A 25,316-nucleotide genomic window follows, 5' to 3' on the forward strand; every position below is an offset into this window, starting at 1 on the left:
GAAACCTGTATTTAGCTATTTTCCTTATATTTTAAGTCTCCCTTCCCCATATCCTCAACCTAACTGAGTCAAGGAAATCTAGAAATTGACAACTTTCATAAGGCCAAAGAAGTTAAAATGAGTTAGTATCAATAAATGGTTAATTTTATTATTAAACACACACAAAAAGAAATATAATTAGGTTGAACATAACTAGTAAATTTCCAAAGGTATTAACAACTATTTTTTCCTTTAAAATTTTTTAAAAAATACCATTAATCACAATGTTATATTTGTTTCCAGTGGAAATAAAAATAGAAGTATAAAATAGATATCCCTATCTCAGGACCCATAGATAGGCAAATTATTAGTCAACAAGAAGTTTGGAGTAAAATGTATATATTGTCCTTTTTCTCCACATTTTCCATGTTGAAGTGTATGGGGATCATCTCCATATTTTAGGTAAGAATTAGCAACTATGACATCTGCCTAAAAAGCAGAAGAACAAACAAGCCAAAACAGATCCCAAGAGCAATAGAAACAAGGAATTTTTCATCTAAATTAAGACCCATAATATTACTAATTTAAATACTAAAGTAGTCATCAGTAATTACTAAAAAAATTTGAGTATTAATTTTTTTAAATCACAGGGAGAAAGAAACAGTTTAGGAGCTAGATAAAATACCCTACCTGGTCATATGCTTCTTGTTTTGGCATTAAGTACTCAGATTTTGACTTCCAGGTCATTGGAATTAAAATGCTTACATTCCTGAAATAAACTCTTCGTTTGGTGGCATGAAACAGGTAAGTAGAAGCTTCAGTTACCATTTCCTGAAAAAATTAAAAATACCTTGTAGTAACAATTTCACAATGAAATGAAAATGTACAAACAAGAAGAAGCTAGGGGCTTCCCTGTTGGTGCAGTGGTTGAGAATCTGCCTGCTAATGCAGGGGCCACGGGTTCGAGCCCTGGTCTGGGAGGATCCCACATGCCGCGGAGCATCTAGGCCCGTGAGCCACAACTACTGAGCCTGCGCATCTGGAGCCTGTGCTCCGCAACAAGAGAGGCCGTGACAGTGAGAGGCCCGTGCACCGCAATGAAGAGTGGCCCCCGCTTGCCACAACTAGAGAAAGCCCTCGCACAGAAATGAAGATGCAACATAGCAAAAATAAATAAATAAATAAATAAATAAATAAACTCCTACCCCCAACATCATCTTTAAAAACAACAAAAAAAGTTAATTTAAGCCCCTCTCCCCAAGTATTTTGGCAAAGACTAACTGAAAAATAGGTTACATTTTACTATATTTCTCTAGTCTGGTAAATCAAATTTACCACTGAGCTTTTCATTCAAGGCAAGAGATGCCTGTAAACTCTCATTTTTATATACTTAGAAATCAATTCTTTATTTTTCACTTATCCAGACCTGCATTCAGCATTATGGGTTGGAGCAGGGAGTGAGGGTGCTAGGTGAGATATAAAGGTGATTAAGACTGGCAGTCTGTTGGCAAGTTGCTTATTGAATTGAACAGAGGTGCTTAAAATGGGATTGGGAGTTTAAAGTTTGGTAGATTTTATACTGTTGTTAATTGAAAAAAACACTTTGCTAGATTTATTTTGAGTTATCTTCTCATAAAGAATGTGTTCATAAAAGGCAAAGTTTTACCAAGCAGTGATTTTCTAAAAATATGTAGGTCATTGGCTTCAAATTCCAGTTTTGCTACTTATCATATGACTGTACAAATTACTTCTCTCAATTTATACAACAAGGGTAATTAATAATCTCTATTCTTGACCACCTCATAGGGATATTGAGAGGATCAAAGAAAACAGTATATATTAGAGTGCTATATATAGAATATTTTATTATAATGACTAACCCAGATAAAATTAGGAAGTAAGTCAACTTCAAAAACAAGTAATATTTTCTTTAAGATCAGATACCTAAGAATTTCAAAATTTTTAGAGTTGAACAATATGAACAACTGAAAAAAATGTATGATAATGAACCTCTGGGGCTTAAATGGAGGTTAGTTATTGAAACATTATAAAAGTAACTTCATAAAGATAAAATTTGAAAATAATTCTCCAGTAGCTCGAAGGTCTTTCTTTTAGCTTAATGAGTTGGACAAATATTAGTAGTTTGGCCTTTTAATAATTCATTTGGAGAATGACTAATGCTATTAATATATACTACATAATATTTAAACTAAGCAGATATTAATCTTGACAGTTTAGATACATGTTATGTAAATGACGAATACTGTCTAAGCAATTTTGGAAAGTTATAACTGTGTGAATGTGTGTATGTGCCTAGGTAACATGAGTTGAAAATACTCAATGAAATAAATATAAATGGATAATCAATTTTTCACTTACCTTTATGTTTTGAATGAGTTTCTCATCTTCTGGCACACTGGGGTTAATTGCAATGACAGTGCCATCATATCCATTGTTAATCAAATTTACCGTTGAGCTTTTCATTCCAGGCAAGAGATGCAAAGTTAGGAACAGAATAACATTCAGACTCTGCGCACCATTTTTTCACATGTTACAATAAACCTATTGGAAATGTAAGGAGAGTATTTATTTATCTGCTTAACTCAGAAATTTGACTCTAGACCCAAATATTTGCAAAAATATATTACTAAAATATATATATATAATTACTAAAATATTTTGATGAACTTCTTTATCTTATTCTAAAGAGTTCTTTAATTGTTAAGTAGCAATGGGGATTATGCTGAACATTTATCATACTTTCTAAGACAGCTAAGGTGTTAAATACTCATTGAATTGAGCAGTTCTTTTAGATTGTTTGTGTAGTAATCATCCTCATCATGATGATCATTCTTTGTCTTCATTGTCATCATCATCAAATAGTATTAGATATTTTCCAGTTCTGGGATCTATTTACAGAAAAGCGCTCTGTGGAAGGATGAGGAACTGAAATGAAAAGCACCAGGAAATAACAGATGAAAAAGGCTTGTTTAAAAAACAAAACAAACCAAAAATGAATAAAGAAACTAGAGTGGGAGTGGCAGTGAATTAGGATTTCTATTCTTTAGATGAGAGTCATATTATAAGCACAGTGGTTGGGAACAGCTATGGGTCAAGGGGAAATTTTTTTTTTTTGTTACTTTCTCTGATGACTTCTTGGGTATTTCAGTTTTCAAATAGCACTGAATGGTTTAAGGCCTTGTATAACTTGAAAACTTAAGATGCTTCAATTAGATTTCTGTTTTGGATTGAACACAAATCTGCCAATATTCCTTAGCTTGAAATAGTTGTACACATAGCATTGTAAGGTGGCTTTAGAGTCAGATGCATCTAAACCTGACCCTTGCCTTTGTCATTTAACAGTCATGTGATTCTTTTTAAAAATTGAGGTATAGTTGTACAATATTATGTTTCAGGTGTACAACATAGTGATTCACAATTTTTAAAGATTATATTACATTTACATTTATAAAATATTGGCTGTATTCCCTGTGTTGTACAGTATATCCTTGTAGCTTATTTTATGCATAGTAGTTTGTAACTCTTAGTCCCCTACCCCTATCTTGCCCGACCCTTCTTCCCTCTTCCCACTGGTAATCACTAGTTCTCTATATCTGTGAGCCTGTTTCCTTTTTGTTATGTTCACTGGTTTGTTGTATTCTTTATATTTCACATATAAATGAAATCATACAGTATTTGTCGTTCTCTGTCTGACTTATTTCACCTAGCATAATACCCTCTACATCCAACCATGTTGTCACAAATGGCAAGGTTTCATTCTTTTTTATGGGTAATAATTCATTACATATATATACTACATCTTCTTTGTCCATTCATCTATTGATGGGCACTTGGGTTACTTTCATTTCTTGGCATTTGTAAATAATGCTACAATGAACATAAGGATGCATATATCTTTTCTATTTCATGTTTTTCTTTTCTTTGGTTAAATATCGAGGAGTGTAATTGCTGGATCATATGGTAGTTCTGTTTTTCTTATTTTTTGAGAAATCTCCATACTGCTCAGTGTTCTGCTCTTTAGAGTACAGAAATAGTTAAACATAGGCACTGCCTATGAATCCAGTTCCAGAATCCATGTTTTGAAAGTATATGCAACATATACTACTTTTCAAAAGGGTGAATCAGTGAGTATCAGCCTAGAAAATTATTTTGAAAACAGTTTCTTTTTGTTTCTATTACAGACTAGTACTTAACAGTACAAGATCCAAGAGAATGTGGATTGCTATAATTAATTGCTATAAATCAATAGAATTTTTATTTTGTTTCAATTTTAGGTTGAATAATGGAATTTTCAAATGACTGTTTTGCCATGAAAACTTAAGTACAGGTCTTTCAGAATTCAATTATTCATTTTTTGATAATTTTGGTGACAGAAAACCTTTCAATAAACAATTCTTAATTTGTATCTGAAACTGAAATGGTCAACAGAGGTATAAAATCATATTGTCATAAAATTCCAAAAACTTAATCTCTAACCAAGTTTCTTTTCATGATCTTTACTAAAACTTATTTCTTTATTCTTTTCCTGTTGCCCCTTCCTCCTGAAAGATATTTTTCTGGATGCCTCACGGAAGTGTTGAGGTAATAGCAAATTATTTTTTATATATACTGCCTTTCAAAGAGTTACATAAAATGAATGAAAAGCAAATGCCATTCTTTGTAACGTGAGATATAAAGAAGGAAATGTTGAGATTTCACCTATGGGTATGGTGTACTGATTCAGAGATTTATGAAACATCACAACCTCACACACCCACTCATGCTACAGTCCAGCCATTCTTAGATGTCATAGTTAATTCCTGTAGAGATTATGCGGGATTTAACCAACTGTTACACAAACTTTAAATTGAAGAATACAGTGAATTGGTAGCTTAATCTCCTTGTAGATACTCCCTTAGAATTTTATTAGCCCTTCTTTTTTCTTTGCTTTTTTTTTTTTTTACATCTTTATTGGAGTATAATTGCTTTACAATGGTGTGTTAGTTTCTCCTTTATAACAAAGTGAATCAGTTATACATATACATATGTTCCCATATCTCTTCCCTCTTGCGTCTCCCTCCCTCCCACCCTCCCTATCCCACCCCTCCAGGCAGTCACAAAGCACCGAGCTGATCTCCCTGTGCTATGCGGCTGCTTCCCACTAGCTATCTACCTTACGTTTGGTAGTGTATATATGTCCATGCCTCTCTCGCGCTTTGTCACAGCTTACCCTTCCCACTCCCCATATCCTCAAATCCATTCTCTAGTAGGTCTGTGTCTTTATTCCTGTCTTACCCCTAGGTTCTTCAAGACATTTTTTTTCCCTTAAAATCCATATATATGTGGTAGCATACGGTATTTGTCTTTCTCTTTCTGACTTATTTCACTCTGTATGACAGACTCTAGGTCTATCCACCTCATTACAAACAGCTCAATTTCCTTTCTTTTTATGGCTGACTAATTCCATTGTATATATGTGCCACATCTTCTTTGTCCATTCATCCGATGATGGACATGTAGGTTGTTTCCATCTCCAGGCTATTGTAAATAGAGCTGCAATGAACATTTTGGTACATGACTCGTTTTGAATTATGATTTTCTCAGGGTATATGCCCAATAGTGGGATTGCTGGGTCATATGGTAGTTCTATTTGTAGATTTCTAAGGAACCTCCATACTGTTCTCCATAGTGGCTGTACCAATTCACATTCCCACCAGCAGTGCAAGAGTGTTCCCTTTTCTCCACACCCTCTCCAGCATTTATTGTTTCTAGATTTTTTGATGATGGCCATTCTGACTGGTGTGAGATGATATCTCATTGTAGTTTGTGTTTGTTTGTTTGTTTGTTTGTGGTACGCGGGCCTCTCACTGTTGCGGCCTCTCACATTGCAGAGCACAGGATCCGGAGGCGCAGGCTGAGCAGCCATGGCTCACGGGCCCAGCCGCTCCGCGGCATGTGGGATCTTCCCAGACCGGGGCATTAATCCGTGTCCACTGCATCGGCAGGCAGACTCCCAACCACTGCGCCACCAGGGAAGCCCTCACTGTAGTTTTGATTTGCATTTCTCTAATGATTAATGATGTTGAGCATTCTTTCATGTGTTTGTTGGCAGCCTGTGTATTTTCTTTGGAGAAATGTCTATTTAGGTCTTCTGCCCATTTTTGGATTGGGTTGTTTGTTTTTTTGTTATTGAGCTGCATGAGCTGCTTATAAATTTTGGAGATTAATCCTTTGTCAGTTGCTTCATTTGCAAATATTTTCTCCCATTCTGAGGGTTGTCTTTTGGTCTTGTTTATGGTTTCCTTTGCTATGCAAAAGCCTTGAAGTTTCATTAGGTCCCATTTGTTTATTTTTCTTTTTATTCCCATTTCTCTAGGAAGTGGGTCAAAAAGGATCTTGCTGTGATTTATGTCATAGAGTGTCCTGCCTATGTTTTTCTCTAAGAGTTTGATAGTTTCTGGCCCTACATTTAGGTCTTTAATCCATTTTGAGCTTATTTTTGTGTATGGTGTTAGGGAGTGATCTAATCTCATACTTTTACACGTACCTGTCCAGTTTTCACAGCACCACTTACTGAAGAGGCTGTCCTTTCTCCACTGTACATTCCTGCCTCCTTTATCAAAGATAAGGTGACCATATGTGCATGGGTTTATCTCTGGGTTTTCTATCCTGTTCCATTGATCTATCTTTCTGTTTTTGTGCCAGTACCATACTGTCTTGATTACTGTAGCTTTGTAGTATAGTCTGAAGTCAGGGAGCCTGATCCCTCCAGTTCCGTTTTTTGTTCTCAAGATTGCTTTGGCTATTCGGGGTCTTTTGTGTTTCCATACAAGTTGTGAAATTTTTTGTTCTAGTTCTGTGAAAAATGCCAGTGGTAGTTTGATAGGGATTGCGTTGAATCTGTAGATTGCTTTGGATAGTTTAGTCATTTTCACAATGTTGATTCTTCCAATCCAAGAACATGGTATATCTCTCCATCTATTTGTATCATCTTTAATTTTTTCCATCAGTGTCTTATAATACCGGTCTTTTGTCTCCTTAGGTAGGTTTATTCCTAGATATTTTATTCTTTTTGTTGTAATGGTAAATGGGAGTGTTTTCTTGATTTCACTTTCAGATTTTTCATCATTAGTGTATAGGAATGCCAGAGATTTCTGTGCATTAATTTTGTATCCTGCTGCTTTACCAAATTCATTGATTAGCTCTAGTAGTTTTCTGGTAGCATCTTTAGGATTCTCTATGTATAGTATCATGTCATCTGCAAACAGTGACAGCTTTACTTCTTCTTTTCTGATTTGGATTCCTTTTATTTCCTTTTCTTCTCTGATTGCTGTGGCTAAAACTTCCAAAACTATGTTGAATAAGAGTGGGCAACCTTGTCTTGTTCCTGATCTTAGTGAAAATGTTTTCAGTGTTTCACCATTGAGGACGATGTTGGCTGTGGGTTTGTCATATATGGCCTTTATTATGTTGAGGAAAGTTCCCTCTATGCCTACTTTCTGCAGGGTTTTTATCATAAATGGGTGTTGAATTTTGTCAAAAGCTTTCTCTGCACCTATCGAGATGATCATATGGTTTTTCTCCTTCAATTTGTTAATATGGTGTGTCACGTTGATTGATTTGCATATATTGAAGAATCCTTGCATTCCTGGAATAAACCCCACTTGATCATGGTGTATGATCCTTTTAATGTGCTGTTGGATTACGTTTGCTAGTATTTTGTTGAGGAGTTTTGCATCTATGTTCATCAGTGATATTGGCCTGTAGTTTTCTTTCTTTGTGACATCCTTGTCTGGTTTTGGTATCAAGGTGATGGTGGCCTTGTAGAATGAGTTTGGGAGTGTTCCTCTCTCTGCTATATTTTGGAAGAGTTTGAGAAGGATAGGTGTTAGCTCTTCTCTAAATGTTTGATAGAATTCACCTGGGAAGCCATCTGGTCCTGGGCTTTGGTTTGTTGGAAGATTTTTAATCACAGTTTCAATTTCAGTGCCTGTGATTGGTCTGTTCATATTTTCTATTTCTTCCTGATTCAGTCTTGGCATGTTGTGCCTTTCTAAGAATTTGTCCATTTCTTCCAGGTTGTCCATTTTATTGGAATAGAATTGCTTGTAGTAATCTCTCATGATCTTTTGTATTTCTGCAGTGTCAGTTGTTACTTCTCCTTTTTCATTTCTAATTCTATTGATCTGAGTCTTCTCCCTTTTTTTCTTGATGAGTCTGGCTAATGGTTTATCAATTTTGTTTATCTTCTCAAAGAAGCAGCTTTTAGTTTTATTGATCTTTACTATCATTTACTGCATTTCTTTTTCATTTATTTCTGATCTGATCTTTATGATTCCTTTCCTTCTGCTAACTTTGGGGTTTTCTTGTTCTTCTTTCTCTGATTGCTTTACGTGCAAGGTTAGGTTGTTTATTCGAGATGTTTCCTGTTTCTTAAGGTAGGATTGTATTGCTATAAACTTCCCTCTTAGAACTGCTTTTGCTGCATCCCAGAGGTTTTGGGTTGCTGTGTCTCCAGTGTCATTTGTTTCTAGGTTTTTTTGATTTAATATCTTGTCTCATAGCATTGTAGTCGGAAAACATAATTGATACAATTTCAATTTTCTTAAATTTACCAAGGCTTCATTTGTGACCCAAGATATGATTTATCCTGGAGAATGTTCCATGAGCACTTGAGAAAAATGTGTATTCTGTTGTTTTTGGATGGAATGTCCTATAAATATCAATTAAATCTGTCTTGTTTAATGTATCATTTAAAGTTTGTGTTTCCTTATTTATTTTCATTTTGGATCATCTGTCCATTGGTGCAAGTGGGATGTTAAAGTCCCCTACTATGAATGTGTTACTGTTGATTTCCCCTTTTATGGCTGTTAGTATTTGCCTTATGTATTGAGGTGCTCCTATGTTGGGTGCATAAATATTTACAATTGTTATATCTTCTTGGATTGATCCCTTGATCATTATGTAGTGTCCTTCATTGTCTCTTCTAATAGTCTTTATTTTAAAGTCTATTTTGTCTGATATGAGAATTGCTACTCCAGCTCTCTTTTGGTTTCCATTTGCATGGAATATCTTTTTCCATCCCCTTACTTTCAGTCTGTATGTGTCTCTAGGTCTGAAGTGGGTCTCTTGTAGACAGCATATATAAGGGTCTTGTTTTTGTATCCATTCAGCCAGTCTGTGTCTTTTGGTGGGAGCATTTAGTCCATTTACATTTAACGTAATTATCGATATGTATGTTCCTATTCCCATTTTCTTAATTGTTTTGGGTTTGTTATTGTAGGTCTTTTCCTTCTCTTGTGTTTCTTGCCTAGAGAAGTTCCTTTAGCATTTGTTGTAAAGCTGGTTTCATGGTGCTGAACTCTCTCAGCTTTTGCTTGTCTGTAAAGGTTTTAATTTCTCCATCAAATCTGAATGATATCCCTGCTGGGTAAAGTAATCTTGGTTGTAGGCTTCTCTCCTTCATCACTTTAAATATGTCCAGCCAGTCCCTTCTGTCTTGCAGAATTTCCGCTGAAACATCAGCTGTTAACCTTATGGGGATTCCCTTGTGTGTTATTTGTTGTTTTTCCCTTGCTGCTTTTAATATGTTTTCTTTGTATTTAATTTTTGACAGTTTGATTAATATGTGTCTTGGCATGTTTCTCCTTGTATTTATCCTGTATGGGACTCTCTGTGCTTCCTGGACTTGATTAACAATTTCCTTTCCCATATTAGGGAAATTTTCAACTATAATCTCTTCAAATATTTTCTCAGTCCCTTTCTTTTTCTCTTCTTCTTCTGGAACCCCTATAATTCGAATGTTGGTGTATTTAATATTGTCCCAGAGGTCTCTGAGACTGTCCTCAGTTCTTTTTATTCTTTTTTTTTTATTCTGCTCTGCAGTAGTTATTTCCACTATTTTATCTTCCAGGTCACTTATCCGTTCTTCTGCCTCAGTTATTCTGCTATTGATCCCATCTAGAGCATTTTTAATTTCATTTATTTTGTTGTTCATCGTTTGTTTCATCTTTAGTTCTTCTAGGTCCTTGTTAAATGTTTCTTGCATTTTGTCTATTCTATTTCCAAGATTTTGCATCATCTTTACTATCATTATTCTGAATTCTTTTTTAGGTAGACTGCCTATTTCCTCTTCATTTGTTAGGTCTGGTGCATTTTTATCTTGCTCCTTCATCTGCTGTGTGTTTTTCTGTCTTCTCATTTTGCTTATCTTACTGTGTTTGGGGTCTCCTTTTTGTAGGCAGCAGGTTCGTAGTTCCTGTTGTTTTTGGTGTCTGTCCCTAGTGGCCAAAGTTGGTTCAGTGGGTTGTGTAGGCTTCCTGGTGGAGGGGACTAGTGCCTGTGTTCTGGTGGATGAGGCTGGATCTTGTCTTTCTGGTGGGCAGGTCCACATCTGATGTTGTGTTTTGGGGTTTCTGTGGACTTATTATGACTTTAGGCAGCCTCTCTGCTAATGGGTGTGGTTGTGTTCCTGTCTTGCTAGTTGTTTGGCATATGGTGTCCAGCACTGTAGCTTGCTGGACATTGAGTGAAGCTGGGTCCTGCTGTTGAGATGGAGATCTCTGGGAGATTTTTGCCATTTGATATTATGTGGAGCTGGGAGGTCTCTTGTGGTCCAGTGTCCTGAAGTTGGCTCTCCCACCTCAGAGGCACAGCCCTGACTCCTGGCTGCAGCACCAAGAGCCTTTCATTCACACGGCTCAGAATAAAAGGGAGAAAAAATAGAAGAAAGAAAGAAGGAAAGAAAGAAAGAAAGGAAGAAAGAAAGAAAGCAAAAGAATGAAAGAAAATTTAAAATATTATAAAATAATTAAAATAATTATTAAGAAAATAATTTTTAAAAAGTTTAAAAAAAAAAGAAATGGACAGACAGAACCCTAGGACAAGTGGTGAAAGCAAAGCCATACAGACAAAATCTCACACAGAAGCATACACATACACACTCACAAAAAGGGGAAAAGCGGAAAAATAATATATCTTGCTCCTAAAGTCCACCTCCTCAATTTGGGATTCGTTGTCTATTCAGGTATTCCACGGATGCAGGGTACATCAAGTTGATTGTGGAGATTTAATCCGCTGCTCCTGAGGCTGCTGGGAGAGATTTCCCTTTCTCTTCTTTGTTCTCACAGCTCCCGGGGTTCAGCTCTGGATTTGGCCCAGCCTCTGCGTGTAGGTCGCCTGAGGGCATCCGTTCTTCGCTCAGACAGGACGGGGTTAAAGTAGCAGCTGTTTCGGGGGCTCTGGCTCACTCAGGCCGGGGGGAGGGAGGGGTACGGATGCGGGGAGAGCCTACGGCGACAGAGGCCAGTGTGACGTTGCACCAGCCTGATGCACACCATGCGTTCTCCTGGGGAAGTTGTCCCTGGATCAAGGGACCCTGGACGTGGCGGGCTGCACAGGCTCCCCGGAAGGGAGGTGTGGATAGTGACCTGTGCTCGCACACAGGCTTCTTGGTGGCGGCAGCAGCAGCCTTAGCGTCTCATGCCCGTCTCTGGGGTCAGTGCTGATAGCCGCAGCTCCCGCCCGTCTCTGGAGCTCCTTTAAGCAGCGCTCTGAAGCCCCTCTCCTCGCGTACCAGGAATCAAAGAGGGAAGAAAAAGTCTCTTGCCTCTTCGGCAGGTCCAGACCTTTTCCCGGACTCCCTCCCGGCTAGCTGTGGCGCACTAACCCCCTTCAGGTTGTGTTCGGGGAGCCAACCCCACCCCTCTCCCTGCAATCAGACCGAAGCCCGAGTCTCAGCTCCCAGCCCCCACCCGCCCCGGTGTGTGAGCAGACAAGCCTCTCGGGCTGGTGAGTGCTGGTAGGCACCGATCCTCTGTGCGGGAATCTCTCCGCTTTGCCCTCAGCACCCCTGTGGCTATGCTCTCCTCCACGGCTCAGACGCTTCCCCTCCGCCATCCGCAGTCTCCGCCCGCGACGGGGCTTCCTAGTGTGTGGAAACTTCCTCCTTCACAGATCCCTCCCACTGGTGCAGGTCCCGTCCCTATTCTTTTGTCTCTGTTTGTTCTTTTTTCTTTTGCCCTACCCAGGTACATGGGAGTTTTCTTGCCTTTTGGGAGGTCTGAGGCCTTCTGCCAGCATTCAGTAGGTGTTCTATAGGAGCTGTTCCACATGTAGATGTATTTCTGTTGTATTTGTGGAGAGGAAGGTGATCTCCATGTCTTACTCTTCCGCCATCTTCTCAAATCCCCCCAGGCTTGTTTTCTTTATGTTTAGAGATGTTTGACTTTTCATTTTCCCTTTATTTGCAGAAGATCTTTGAAGTCTTAATTTAAAAAGAGTCCCTCTAAAAAGGATTTATATTTGTGTCTTTCAGATATCTGGGTGCACTACTGGTCAGAGACCACTTTTTTTTTCTGAATTCAAATAGATTTCCTTCATGTGATGGTTAATGTAGTAACCAACAGCTTTTGTCTTTTGTCTTATTCCATCAGAGAAGTTAAAACAGTCTCAGAGAAAAAACTTGCTTGACCTAGCTTTGGCAAGATCCCAACAACCAAGCCAAGCAACTATGGCCAAGGATTGGGGTAATACGTTTCAGGACTCAAGATTGATCAATCAGTGGTTATGAGATGGCTGGTAGCTTCTAAGGGAGCAACATGTGTAAAATGATGGGTGAACAAACAAATAAATAGACTTCTGCTACATATGCTCTCTTTCCTATGATGTCCAAAAATTTGTACTACTTGGCTAACAATGGCCTAACACACACCTATTTTATTGTTCTAGTAGTTTTAGAAACTGAAACTTGTGACTTAAACATTCTGAAATACCTAGAAGGATGAAATTGAGCAGCTTACTAAACTTCTTTGGGCTTCTGCATCTGCATCTTGACAGTGAAAGTGTTAGAATCAATGGTCTCTAAAGACCCCAGTATGAAAGCATTATTATTTTAGGACTTACATATTCACTGATCAATGAATAAGAATTCACTCAACAGCCATGCATTTAATAGATGTTTGTGAATTCCTACTATGTACAATACATTACGCTAGGTATCATGAGAATGATTTTAATCAATTCTTTGTCAGGAAATTAATCTTTTCCCTTGAAATCTTGCCTATACTTCTAAAATGCATACTAAGTTTTATTAATACTGTAGTAAAGGCAAACTTTAGTACAATTCTGATTTTTTAAAATTCTTAAATTTTAAATTAGTGCTGTAATGTTTTTCTATACAGACATCACGCAATATTGAATTTTGAGGAAGAATCAACAGAAATGATGAAGGAAACTGTGATATTGTTAGACTTTGGAATCACAAAACATTAAATAATTGTGTTTACATAGTAAAGAGTTTGTTTTTATGCCATGTAAGATCCTATAAGATTCCACTGGGACTAACCTCACTCAAAAGCAGTTTACAATTTTTACATTTAGTAAAGAGTTTGACAAACTTTTCAGTTTTATATCCATATCTGATTACTCTTGTCAGATATGCTGTGACTACTAGAATCATTAAAAAAAAAAAAAAAAGAGCAACTAGGCCTAGAACCCAGCGCTTGCCTGTTAATTACTGTTATATGGCAAGATTTACGTAACTTTCTTAGTCATACGGTTAATGAACTTTGATTTAGAACTGGGTGACTTGGCAAATTTCCTGTAAAGATATAATAATACTTGGACTGTTAAGTGTAAATAAAGGCCTGAATGAATGTAAATTTACCATATTCACCTATACTAAACAACCTCTTATTCACCATATTTTTGAATATGAAGGTATGTAGAGAGGAGAACAAATTTTATATAATATTTTGTTAGCATGATTTATAACTTTTAAATATTTAAATATATGGTATTTGTTCCATACTGTACCATTAGTACATAGATGTCAGGGATGAACCCCTTGGCCGTATTTTCTGCCATGTTCTCTCCACTTTCTGCTGTAGTCCTTCATGGTTGCTTCCTGTTCCCCAGCATGCCCAGCTCTTTTTGTATACTGGAGTCTTTGCCCTTGTTGTTTCCCCTTCCTGGAATGCCTTTTCTCTTTTGCTGCCTGGTAGAATCTCTCCCATCCTTCAAAACTCAATTCAAATGTTTTTTCCCTTGGGAGCCTACCTGATCAGTTGATCTTTTCCTCTTCTGTGATCCCACAGACACTTTTAATTATATAGATTATATCACCTACAACAGTGAGATTTTGAAAACAAGCTCTGATTATGTTATTCCCATTTACTTTATGATAAAGTCCAAAATCCTTAGTGAGACTTGTAAGGTTCCCCACCCCATTAAAATCCACATACTTAATTCTTCAGCCACATCTCCCACTCTGATCAGACTAGTCTGCCTGAGAATCTCCTCCCCAACTTTATGCACATGTTGTTCTCTTTGCCTTGGACATTATTTTCTACCCTCTTGGTGAATCTCTACTCACCTCTTAAGTTTTAGCTAAAATTTTACTTTCTTAGAGAGACTTTCCATGACCCTTAGATTAGGTTAGTTCTCCATGATTTAAGTACCCAAAGCACTCTATACACTAAAATGGTGTATCTAATGCTGTCTTTTCCATTAGATTTCATGAATATGCTTACCTTGTTCAGTTATATTTCTGTTAATCAAGCATGTGTCAGGTATTTCAAAGGCATTTGCTAAATATTTCCTTTGATAGAATGAATGCAGGGATAAATTCAAGCCTTCATTTTGAGAGAAACTTTCTCACCCACCTCACTCTTTCTGTGTCTATATAATGCCAGACATGGAGTGGGCACTCAATGATATCATTATATTTCATTTTCATAAACATGTTTTCTTTATTTATAACTTATTTGCAATGGAATGCTCAGAATTTTTCAGGTAAAGTTATTCCAATTATATCCTTTTAAGTACTTGACTATTTTCTATAAATACCTTGTTGAATATTAAGAAAGTTTTTCAGACCTCCTGGTGAATCCTTCTCAAACACGTTTGTTTTTTCCTCCTACTGTGCCTGATCTACAAAATTTGGAGACTTCTCCCCATCTAGGCCTCTATTTAGCTCCTTTCTCTCCTTAAGGTGATTTCATCCAGTCTTGTTGGCTGATGACTCTCAGACTTGATGTGTATGTACTGGAAATTCCAGATTGATATGACCTAATTATCTTCTTGACATCCTTATTGGAATGGCTGTTAAGTATCTTAAACGTGACATGTCCTAAACAGAGTTTAAGTATTTTTTTATTTCTTGACAATAACACATTCTTATTCCCTTAGAAAGAAATGGATGATCTTTGGTCACAGTAAACAGTAACAGCAGATCAGATGTTATACCCATCCCAGTGGATCAGTGACAACTTTCTACTAGGACTTACACCTTTAAAAGCCAGCCCAGCAGCAACAGCCTAACTTCAATGACCATACTCTGGGCTATAGGTCAGTCAATCCCTAAATGCTCCCACTTGTGATATTCCACCATTTCCTGAACTACTTGATCTTGGAAACCCCAAATGATAGTGGTTTGTTTTCTTCAGAGGCTTCACCTGGAAACAAAGCTCTTTTTTGCTTAACAAACACGAGAGTCCAATTTTGCTTTCACTTGTTTAATGGAGGCCTCTTCATTTTACACCCTTCAATCATGATACTTTCCCAGTTTTCTTCATCCCATTATGGAATCATCATCTTTGATTCTTCTCTTTAGCTTGCATAGCACATCTTACATATCAGTAACTTCTGGCAACCGTACCTTCAAAATTTGTTCTGAATCTATCCAGTAGAGCATAATGGTTAAGTGTATGAATTGAAGCCAAACTACCAGCTTTTCTACTTACTACACAAGTCACTTAAGCTTTTTGTACTTTAACATCATAACAGTACCTAATAACAGTACCTACTTCATATGATTAGTGGGAGGATGAAATAAACCAATGCACACAAAGTACAGAGAACAGTGCCTGGCACATAATAAATGTCATATACACATTAGCTATTATCATTGTGATTACCACACTCATCCAAGCTACTATTATCTCTGCAATAACCTCTTAATTAGTGTACCTGCTTCCACCATTGTCTGGCCAAAATCCAATTTCCTCGTCGTAGCTAGAATGATCTATTTAGAAAATCAACTTTATTAAAGTATAATTTACATACAAAAATGTATCCATTTTCAGCATACATTTCTGTAAATTTTGAAAACTTATACACCCATGTAACTATAATCACAGTCAAGGTATAGAACATTTCCATTATGTCAAATAGTTCCCTAGTATCCCCTTTTAGTCAGTTCTCCTTTCCCAACCACATACCTGGGCAACCACTAATCTAATTTCTGCCAGTGTATTAGTTTATACTTACTAGAATTTCAAAAATGGAATTGTACATTATGTTTTTTGGTGTTTTGTTTGTTTTGTTTTTGGTGTCTGGTTCCTTTCAGTCAGCATGTTTTTGAGATTCATCCATATTGTTGCATATTGTTCACTACTATTTATTGTTGAATAGAATTTCACTGGATGAATAAACTACAATTTGCTTATCCATTTACCAGTAGAAGAACATTTATTTTTTCCTCCTACTTTTTGGTTATTATGAATAAGACTGCAATAAACATTTGTGTAAACTCTGAGTGGACAATAAAAAAATTGTTTAAAGTATTTGACTTTTATTAATAACACATTTTTAACAAGTCTTTTAGTGCACATGTGCACATATTATTTTGGGGTATATAATTAGGAATGGCATTTCTGGGTCATTGGGTATACATATGTTCAACTAGAGTAGATAATGCTCAAGGTTTTTTTGAAGTTTATTGCCCATATTTGATGAAAGATATGAATCTACATATCCAAGAAGATCAAACCTTAAATAGAATAAATTCAGAGATTTATGCTGAGAAACATACAAGAAATTTTTCAATAAGATTAAGAGCTGATTTCTCATCAGAAACCACAAAAGCCAGAAGGCAGTGGGATGATTTAATCAAAATGATGAAAGAAGAAAACCTGCTGATTAAGAATTCTATGTATCAGCAGTCCCCAACCTTTTTGGCACCAGGGACTGGTTTTGTGGAAGACAAGTTTTCCACAGACAGTGGGAGGGGATGGTTCAGGCAGTAATGTGAGCAATGGTTCAGGCTGTAATGTGAGCGAGGGGTGTGTAGCAGATGAAGCTTTGCTTCCTCACCTCCTGCTGTGCAGCCCAGTTCCTAACAGGATGAGGACGAGTACCAGTCCATGGCCCAGGGGTTGGGGACCCCTGATATATAGGGCAAAAGTATCCTGAGGAAGTGGAAACAACCCAGATGTCCATCAACTGATGAATAGATAAACAAAATGTGATTTAGCCACACAGTGGAATATTATTCAGCCATAAAAAGTAATGAAGTACTGTTATATGCTATAACATAAATGAACTTTAAAACCACTATGCCAAGTTAAAGAATCTAGACACAAAGGCCATGTATTTTATGATTCCATTTATATGAAATGTCTAGCATAAGTAAAACCATGGTGATAGAAAGTAGCCTAGTCATTACCAGGGGCTTAGGGGAGGGAGAAGAAATAGAAAGTGATTACTTAATGGGTGTAGGATTTCTTTCTGGGGTGATGAAATGTTCTAGTGTTAGATAATGATGATGGTTGCACAACATTGTGAATGTACTAAAAGACATTGAATTGGATTAGTTGCATTCTACATTATAAAGAATCAATTGAAAAGAATATGTCTTCAGTGGTAGGATTTTTAAGACCATGGCACCTGGAGTTAATTCTAGCAACAAAGTTTTTCTAATCTCAAATATTACCACATGGCTGCCTACTTAACGTATAGTTAAGGCTTTACACTTTAAAATATTTAAACTGGTAAATTTATATTATGTGAATTTTAACTCAATTTTTTAAATTAATGATAGTATTCAATTATAAATTAAAGAATAAAATAAATATTTCTGAGTCCATGTGATATGAATAAAAATAGGGGGAAAGGAGAAAGGATAAATCTTATTTAAAGCATTGCAATGAATAAATATAGAAAGAATGAAAAAATGGAAATCACCATTAGAACATCATGGTAATATTATTGCAGGCAAACCTGTCTTTTCACGTGCTTATTTACACCTGTATATCTTCTTTGGTGATCTATTTCTGAATAGATCTGTTCAGATTCTATTGCTCACTTTTTACTGAGTTGTTTATATTTTTAATGTTGAGTTATAAGTTCTTTATTGGATATGTTAAAATATTTTTTTCCCCAGGGTATCTTTTTCAGAGCAAAATTTTTCATTTTTTTAAAGTTGAGTATCAAATTTTTTTAATAGATCATGCTTTCGGTTCATATCTAAAAACTCATCTCCAAACCAAAAGCATATAGATTTTCTAATTGCTTTTCTACTAGAAATTTTATAGTTTTATGTTTTATATTTAGATCTATGATCCATTTTTGAGAATTTTTGTATGAGGTCTTAGATATGTATTACAAATATTATTACTTTTTTTGCCTATGGACGTCCAATTTTTTCAGCATTATTTGTTGAATTGGTACTTTCTCATTTAAATTGCCTTTTCATTTTTTGTCAAAAATCAGTTGACTATATTTGTGTAGGCCTATTTCTGGACCCTTTATTCTGTTACACTTATCTATGTGTCTATCTTTTTCCCAATACCACACACTCCTTTGATTACTGTAGTTTTATTGATTGATTGGTTGACTGTGGATCAGTTCCTTTTCTCCCTCTAGCTTTATTGAGGCATGATTGGCAAACAGAGTTGTAAGAGATATTCATTTAAAAAATCTAAAATCTAAATATATTGTATATATAAATTTAAATTGTGTAATTTAATATATATATGTTAATTAGATATATTTATATATTGTAACCTGATTGCCATTGTAGCAATAATTAGCACCTCTATTATGTTATATAATTATTCTTTGTCTTTAGTAGTTGGAATAATTAAATTCTAGACTCTTAGCAAGTTTGATGATTATAATACAATATTCACTATACTGCATATTAGATCTCTGGGGTTTATTTACTACTTGTTTTAAGTTTTTACCCTTAAACAACATCTGTCCTGTCCCCCTAACACCACCCCTTAATAACCACAATTTTATTCTCTGTTTTTACAGTTTTGGCTTGTTTAAATTCCACATATAAGTGATATCATACAGTACTTGTCATTCTCTGATTTATCTCACTTAGCATAATATTCTCATGGTCCATCCATGTTGTTACAAATGACAAGATAGTTCTAGTTTTATTTTTTTGAGGAAATTCCCTTTTCTCCACAACCTTGCCAACAGTTATTATTTGTATACTTTTTGCTGATAGTCATTCTGACAGGTGTGAGGTGATATCTCATAGTGGTTTTGATTTGCATTTTTCCAGTGATTAGCAGTGTTGGTCATCTTTTCATGTGCCTGTTGACCACTTGAATATATTCTTTGGAAAACATGTCTATTCAGGTTTTATGCCCATTTTTAAATTGGATTGTTTTTTTGATATTGAGTTGTAGAGCTGTTTATATATTTTGGTTATTAACTCCTCATTGGTCATATCACTTGCAAATATTTTTCTCTCATTCAGTAGGTTGTCTTTTCATTTGGTGAGGAGTTTCTTTTGCTGTGCAAAAGCTTTTAAGCTTAGTTAGGTCCCATTTGTTTACTTTTGCTTTTTTTGCTTTTTTTAGGAGACAGATCTAAAAAAAAATAATTGCTGCAATTTTTGTCAAAGAGTGTTCTGCCTCTATTCTCTTCTAGGAGTTTCATAGTTTCAGGCTTTATTACATTCAGATCTTTAATCCATTTTGAGTTTATTTTTGGATATGATGTTCTAATCTCATTCTTTTACAGATAGCTGTCCAGTTTTCCCATCACCACTTATTGAAGAGATTGTCTTTTCTCCACTGTATATTCTTGTCTCCTTTGTTATAGATTAATTGACCATAAGTGTGTGGGTTTATTTTGGGGCTCTCTATTATGTTCCATTGATCTATGTGTCTGTTTTTGTGCAATACCATTCTGTTTTGATTACTGTAGCTTTGTAGTATAGTCAGAAGTAAGGGAGCATGATACCTCCAGCTTTGTTCTCTTTTCTCAAGATTTCTTTGAAATTTCAGGGTCTTTTGTGGTTCCATATAAATTTTAGGATTATTTGTTCTAGTTCTGTGAAAAATATCGTGGTATTTTGATAGGGATTGCATTAAACCTGTATATGCTTTGAGTAGTATGGACATTTTAACGGTGCTAATACTTCCAATCCATGAACACAGGATATCATCTTCAATTTCCTTCATCAGTGTTTAATAGTTTTCAGAGTATTAGTCTTTCACCTCCTTGATTAAATTTACTTCTAAATATTCTATTCTTTAAAAAAATTTTTATTGAAGTATAGTTGATTTACAATGTTGTGTTTCTATTCTTCTTGATGCAATTTTAAATGGGATTTTTTTTTTGCTTTCTTTTTCTAAGGATAATTTTCTTTATTTCTTCTTCAGATGTTTCATTCTTAGTGTATAGAAATGCAACTGATTTCTGTATGTTTATTTTGTATCCTGCAACTTGACTGAAATTTTTGATTAGTGCCAACAGTTTTTGGTTGAGTCTTTGGGATTTTCTATGTACAGAATCATATCATCTGCAAATAACAACAGTTTTACTTCTTTCTTCCTGATTTTGATACATTTTATTTATTTTGTCAAATTGCTCTAGCTAAGACTTCCAGTAAAATATTGAATAGGAGTGGGCATCCTTGTTTTGTTCTTGATCTTAGGGGAAAAGCTTCCCATTTTTCTCCATTGAGTATAAATATTAGGTGTAGGTTTCTCATACATGGCCTTATTATATTGAGGTATGTTCCTTCTATACTCAGTCTGCCGAGGGTTTTTATCGTGAAAGAATGTTGTATTTTGTCAAATGCTTTTTCTGCATCTATTGAGATAATCATGTGATTTTTATCTTTCATTTTACCAATGTGATATATTACATTTATTGATTAATGTGTGTTAAACCATCCTTGTATACCAGGGATAGATCTCACTTTGTCGTGATTAATAATCCTTTTTATGTGTTCTTGAATTGGGTTTGCTAATATTTGGGGAATTTTTGCAATCTATATTAATCAGGGATATTGGTCTGTAGTTTTCATTTCTTGTGATGTCCTTATCTGTCTTTGGTGTCAGCATAATGCTGGCCTCATAGAGTGAGTTTGGAAGTATTCCCTCTTCCTCAATTTTTTGGAAGAGTTTGAGAAGGATTGGTGTTAATTCTTCTTTGAATGTTTGGAAGAATTAATCAGTGAAGCCATCTGGTCCTGGAGTTTTCTGTGTTGGGAGGTTGATTACTGATTTAATCTTTTTACTAGTTATCATTCTGTTCAAATTTTCTATTTCTTCCTGATTCAGTCTTGGCAGGTTATGTGCTTTTAGAATTTTATCTAATTTGGTGGCATATAATTGTTCATAATAGTCTCTTTGAGCCTATGAATTTCTATAGTATCAGTTTTCATGTTTTCTTTTTCATTTCTAATTTTATATGTGTTTTCTCTCTCTTTTTTTCTCAGTCTAGCTAAAGGTTTGTCAATTTTGTTTATCTTTTTGAAGAACAAGCTCTTGCTTTTATTAATCCTTTCTATTGTTTTACTGGTCTCTCATTTATTTCCATTCTGATCTTTATGACTTCCTTTTTTTCTGCTAATGTTGGGCTTAATTTGTTCTTCTTTTTCTTGTTCCTTGAAGTGTAAAGTTAGGTTGTTTATTTGAGATCTTTCTAATTCTTAATATTATATGTATTTATTGCTATAAACTTTCCTTTCAGAATTGCTTTTGCTGCATCTCATAATTTTGATATGTTTTATTTCCATTTTCATTTGTTTTGAGATAATTTTTTATTTCTCTATTGATTTCTTCTTTTACCCATTGGTTGTTCAGAAGGGTATTGTTTAATTTCCACATATTTGTGGGTTTTCCAGCTTTCCTCTTGTTGATAACTTCTAGTTTCATACCATTGTGGTCAGAAAATATAGTTGGTATGATTTCAGTCTTCTTAAATTTACAAAGATTTGTTTTGTGTTCTATCACATGTTCTATCTTGACAATGTTCTGTGTGCACTCAAGGAGAATGTATCAATATATTCTACTGCTGTTGGGTGGAATGTTCTATATATGTCTGTTAAGTCCATTTGTTCTGGAGTATGGTTCAATTTCAATGTTTCTTTGTTCATTTTCTGTTTGGATGGTCTATTCATTGCTGACAGTGGGGTTTTGAAGTGTCCTACTATTGTATTGTCCTATTATTGTATTGTTGTCTCTTTCTCCCTTTAGATCTGTTAGTATTTTCTTAATATCTTTTAGTACTCTGATACTGGGTGCATATATATTTACAATTCTTGTATTTCATGATGTTTTGACCCTTTTATTATTGTATAATGACCTTCTTTGTTTCTTATTACCATTTTTGGCTTGAAGTCTATTTTGTCTGATATAATTTTGGCTATACTCACCTTCATTTTGCTTGCACTTTAAAAGATATCCTCTTTTATCTCTTCACTTTAAGCCTATAAGTATCTTTAGAGCTGAAATGAGTCTCTTGGAGGCAGCATATAGTTGGTCTTATTTTTTGTGTCTTATTATTATTCTGTGCCTTTTGATTGGTGAATTCAATCCACTTATATTTAGAGTGATTATTGATATGTAAGGACTTACTACTGTGATTATGTTGCTTCTGATTTTGTAAAATTGTGATATATGATATATCATGATGATTTAAAATATGTATGTTTTGTGAAAGAATTCCCCTCATCTAGTTAATTAACACATCCATTACCTCATATACTTATCTTTTTGTGTGTGAGAAATTTATGTTGTACACTCTTAGCAAATTCCAATTACACAACAGTGTTATTTATTATATTTATAATGTTATATATTAGATCCTCAGACCCTACTCATTTTATAGCTGAAAATTTGTACCCTTCTACCTGCCTTTCCATATTTACCACACTTCCCACCCCCCCACCAGCTCCTGGCAACCACTTTTCTACTCTCTGTTTCTATGACTTTGACTTTTAAAAATTTAGATTCCACATACAAGTAATACCATGCAGTATTTGTCTTTCTCTGGCTGGCTTATTTCACTTAGCATAATGCCCTCAGGGTCCATCTGTGTTGTCACAAATGACAGCATTTCATCCTTTCTTATGACTGAATACTATCCATTGTACATACCTTCCACATCTTCTTTATCCATTCATCTGTTGACACACACGTTGTTTATATATCTTGGTTATTATGAATAATGCTGCAATGAACATGGTGGTACATATATCTTTTTGAGTTAATGTTTTCATTTCCTTTGGATAAATACCCAGAAGTGGAATTGCTGGATCATATGACAATTCTATATTTAATTTTTTGAGGAAACTCCATACTGGTTCCATAGTGTCTGCACCACCCTCAACAGTTCACAAGGGCTCCCTTTTATCCATATCACTGCCAACACTTCTTATCCCTTGTCTTTTTGATGATAGCATTCTAACAGGTATGGGATGTTATCTTATTGTGGTTTTGATTTGCATTTCCCTGGTAGTTAGTGATGTTGAGCACTTTTTCACGTACCTGTTGGTCATTCGTATGTCTTCTTTTGAAAATGTCTATTCAGTTCCTCTACTCATTTTTAAATTGAATTTTTTCTGTTGATCTATATGGCTTATTTATATATTTTGGATGTTAACCCCTTATCAAATATATGATTTACAAATATTTTCTCCCACTCAGTAGTTTTTTTTTTTGTTTTTTTCCACTCAGTAGTTTGACCTTTCATTTTGCTGATGGTTTCCTTTGCTCTGCAGAGACTTTTTGGTTTGACATAGTTCCACTTGTTTATTTTTGCTTTTGCTGCCTTTGCTTTTGGTGTCAAATCCAAAACATCACTACAAATACCAATATTAAAGAACTTCCTATATTTTATTCTGGTTTTATAGTTTCAGGTTTTAATTTAAGTCTTTAATTTATTTTGTGTTGATTTTTATGTATGGTGAAAGATAGTCATCCAGTTTCATTCTTTTGCATGTGGCTGTCCAGTTTTCCCAACACCATTTATTGAAGAGACTATCCTCTCCCCATTTTATATTCTTGGCCTCATTGTCATAAATTAATTGAACATATATCCATGGGTTTATTTGGAGTCCTTCTATTCATTGCTTTGATCTATGTGTCTGTTTTTATGCCAATGCCAAACTGTTTTGATTACTATAGCTTTGAATGTAGTTTGAAGTCAGAAAATGTGATGTCTCCAGCTTTGTTCTTCTTTCTCAAGATTGCTTTGGTTATTTGGGGTCTCTTTGTGGTTCATACAAATTGTAGAACTTTCCCCTCCTATTTCTGGTAAAAAAAAAATGCCACTGGAATTTTGATAGGGATTGTACTGAATTGCTTTGGGTAGTATGAACATTTTAACTATATTAATTCTTCCAGTCCATTAACATGGAATATTTTTCCATTTATTTGTGTCTTCTTCAATTTCATCAATGTCTTATAGTTTTCAGTCTACTGTTGTTTTATATTGTAGTAGGTCTTGAAATCAGACAATGTGAGTCCTCCAACTTTCTTATTTTTTAGAAAAAAGAAATTGGTTACTCTAGTTACTTGCAATTTCCACGTAAGTTTTAGGATTTTCTTCTCACTTTCTACCAAAAAACCTGGTGAGATTTTGTCAAACTTACTGGTAATTTTTAGGAAAATTATCATCTTAGCAATATTGAGTCTTCTGGCATAAATATGATTTAGTGCTCTATTTATTTAGGTCTTCTCTAACTTCTCGTAGCATGTTTTGTAGTTTGCAGTGTACAGGTTTTTTTTACAGTTGTTATATTATTTCTGTATTTCATATTTTTATATTGTTATAAATGGCATTTTAAAAGTTTTTCAATTTTTTTGCTAGTGTATAGAAGTATGATTGATATTTTTGAAAATTGTTATTGTATAATGCAACCTTGCTAAAATCACATATTAGTTTTATAGCTGTTTTGTAGAAGAGGTTGGATTTTCCACATAGATGATCATGTCATTTGCAAACAAGGAGACTTTTACTTCTTTTCTAGTCTCAATGACTTTTATTTCTTTTCTCAGGTTATTGCACTACTAGAATCTCCAGAGGAACATTGAATAGAAGAGGGAAGGTTGATTTGAATTGCCAAATCAACATTACTATAAGTGAAAATCCATACTGATGTTTTTATAAACCTTCCAGATGATTTTAATATTTACCCAGTATGGAGATATATTAACATACACAAAATTTCATTACTGTTGAGATATACTAATCTGCTTCACTGTCTCCTCATGCACTTGGTTTCAGTTCCTTGGACATGCCAAGTTTATTACCATATTAGAAATAGGGGTAATGTTTGATATAGGGAGCCACAAGATGAG

At 35.1% G+C, this 25,316-nt stretch overlaps 1 protein-coding gene across 1 annotated transcript in view; it reads right to left on the reverse strand.

Annotated features, from left to right (window-relative positions):
• LOC114897945 (calcium-activated chloride channel regulator 1-like) overlaps positions 1-22,393 on the reverse strand; it is a 101,119-nt gene extending 78,726 nt beyond the window's left edge. The window contains 4 exon segments of the mRNA XM_029226985.1: positions 321-468; positions 670-810; positions 2,359-2,508; positions 22,388-22,393. Of these exon segments, the coding sequence (XP_029082818.1) occupies positions 321-468; positions 670-810; positions 2,359-2,508; positions 22,388-22,393 (445 nt within the window).
• Between the last annotated feature and the right edge of the window lie 2,923 nt (positions 22,394-25,316).

The sequence above is a fragment of the Monodon monoceros genome, unplaced genomic scaffold (genome assembly GCF_005190385.1).
Source record: "Monodon monoceros isolate NGI ecotype Baffin Bay Population unplaced genomic scaffold, NGI_Narwhal_1 Super_Scaffold_18, whole genome shotgun sequence".
Lineage (NCBI taxonomy): Eukaryota > Metazoa > Chordata > Mammalia > Artiodactyla > Monodontidae > Monodon > Monodon monoceros.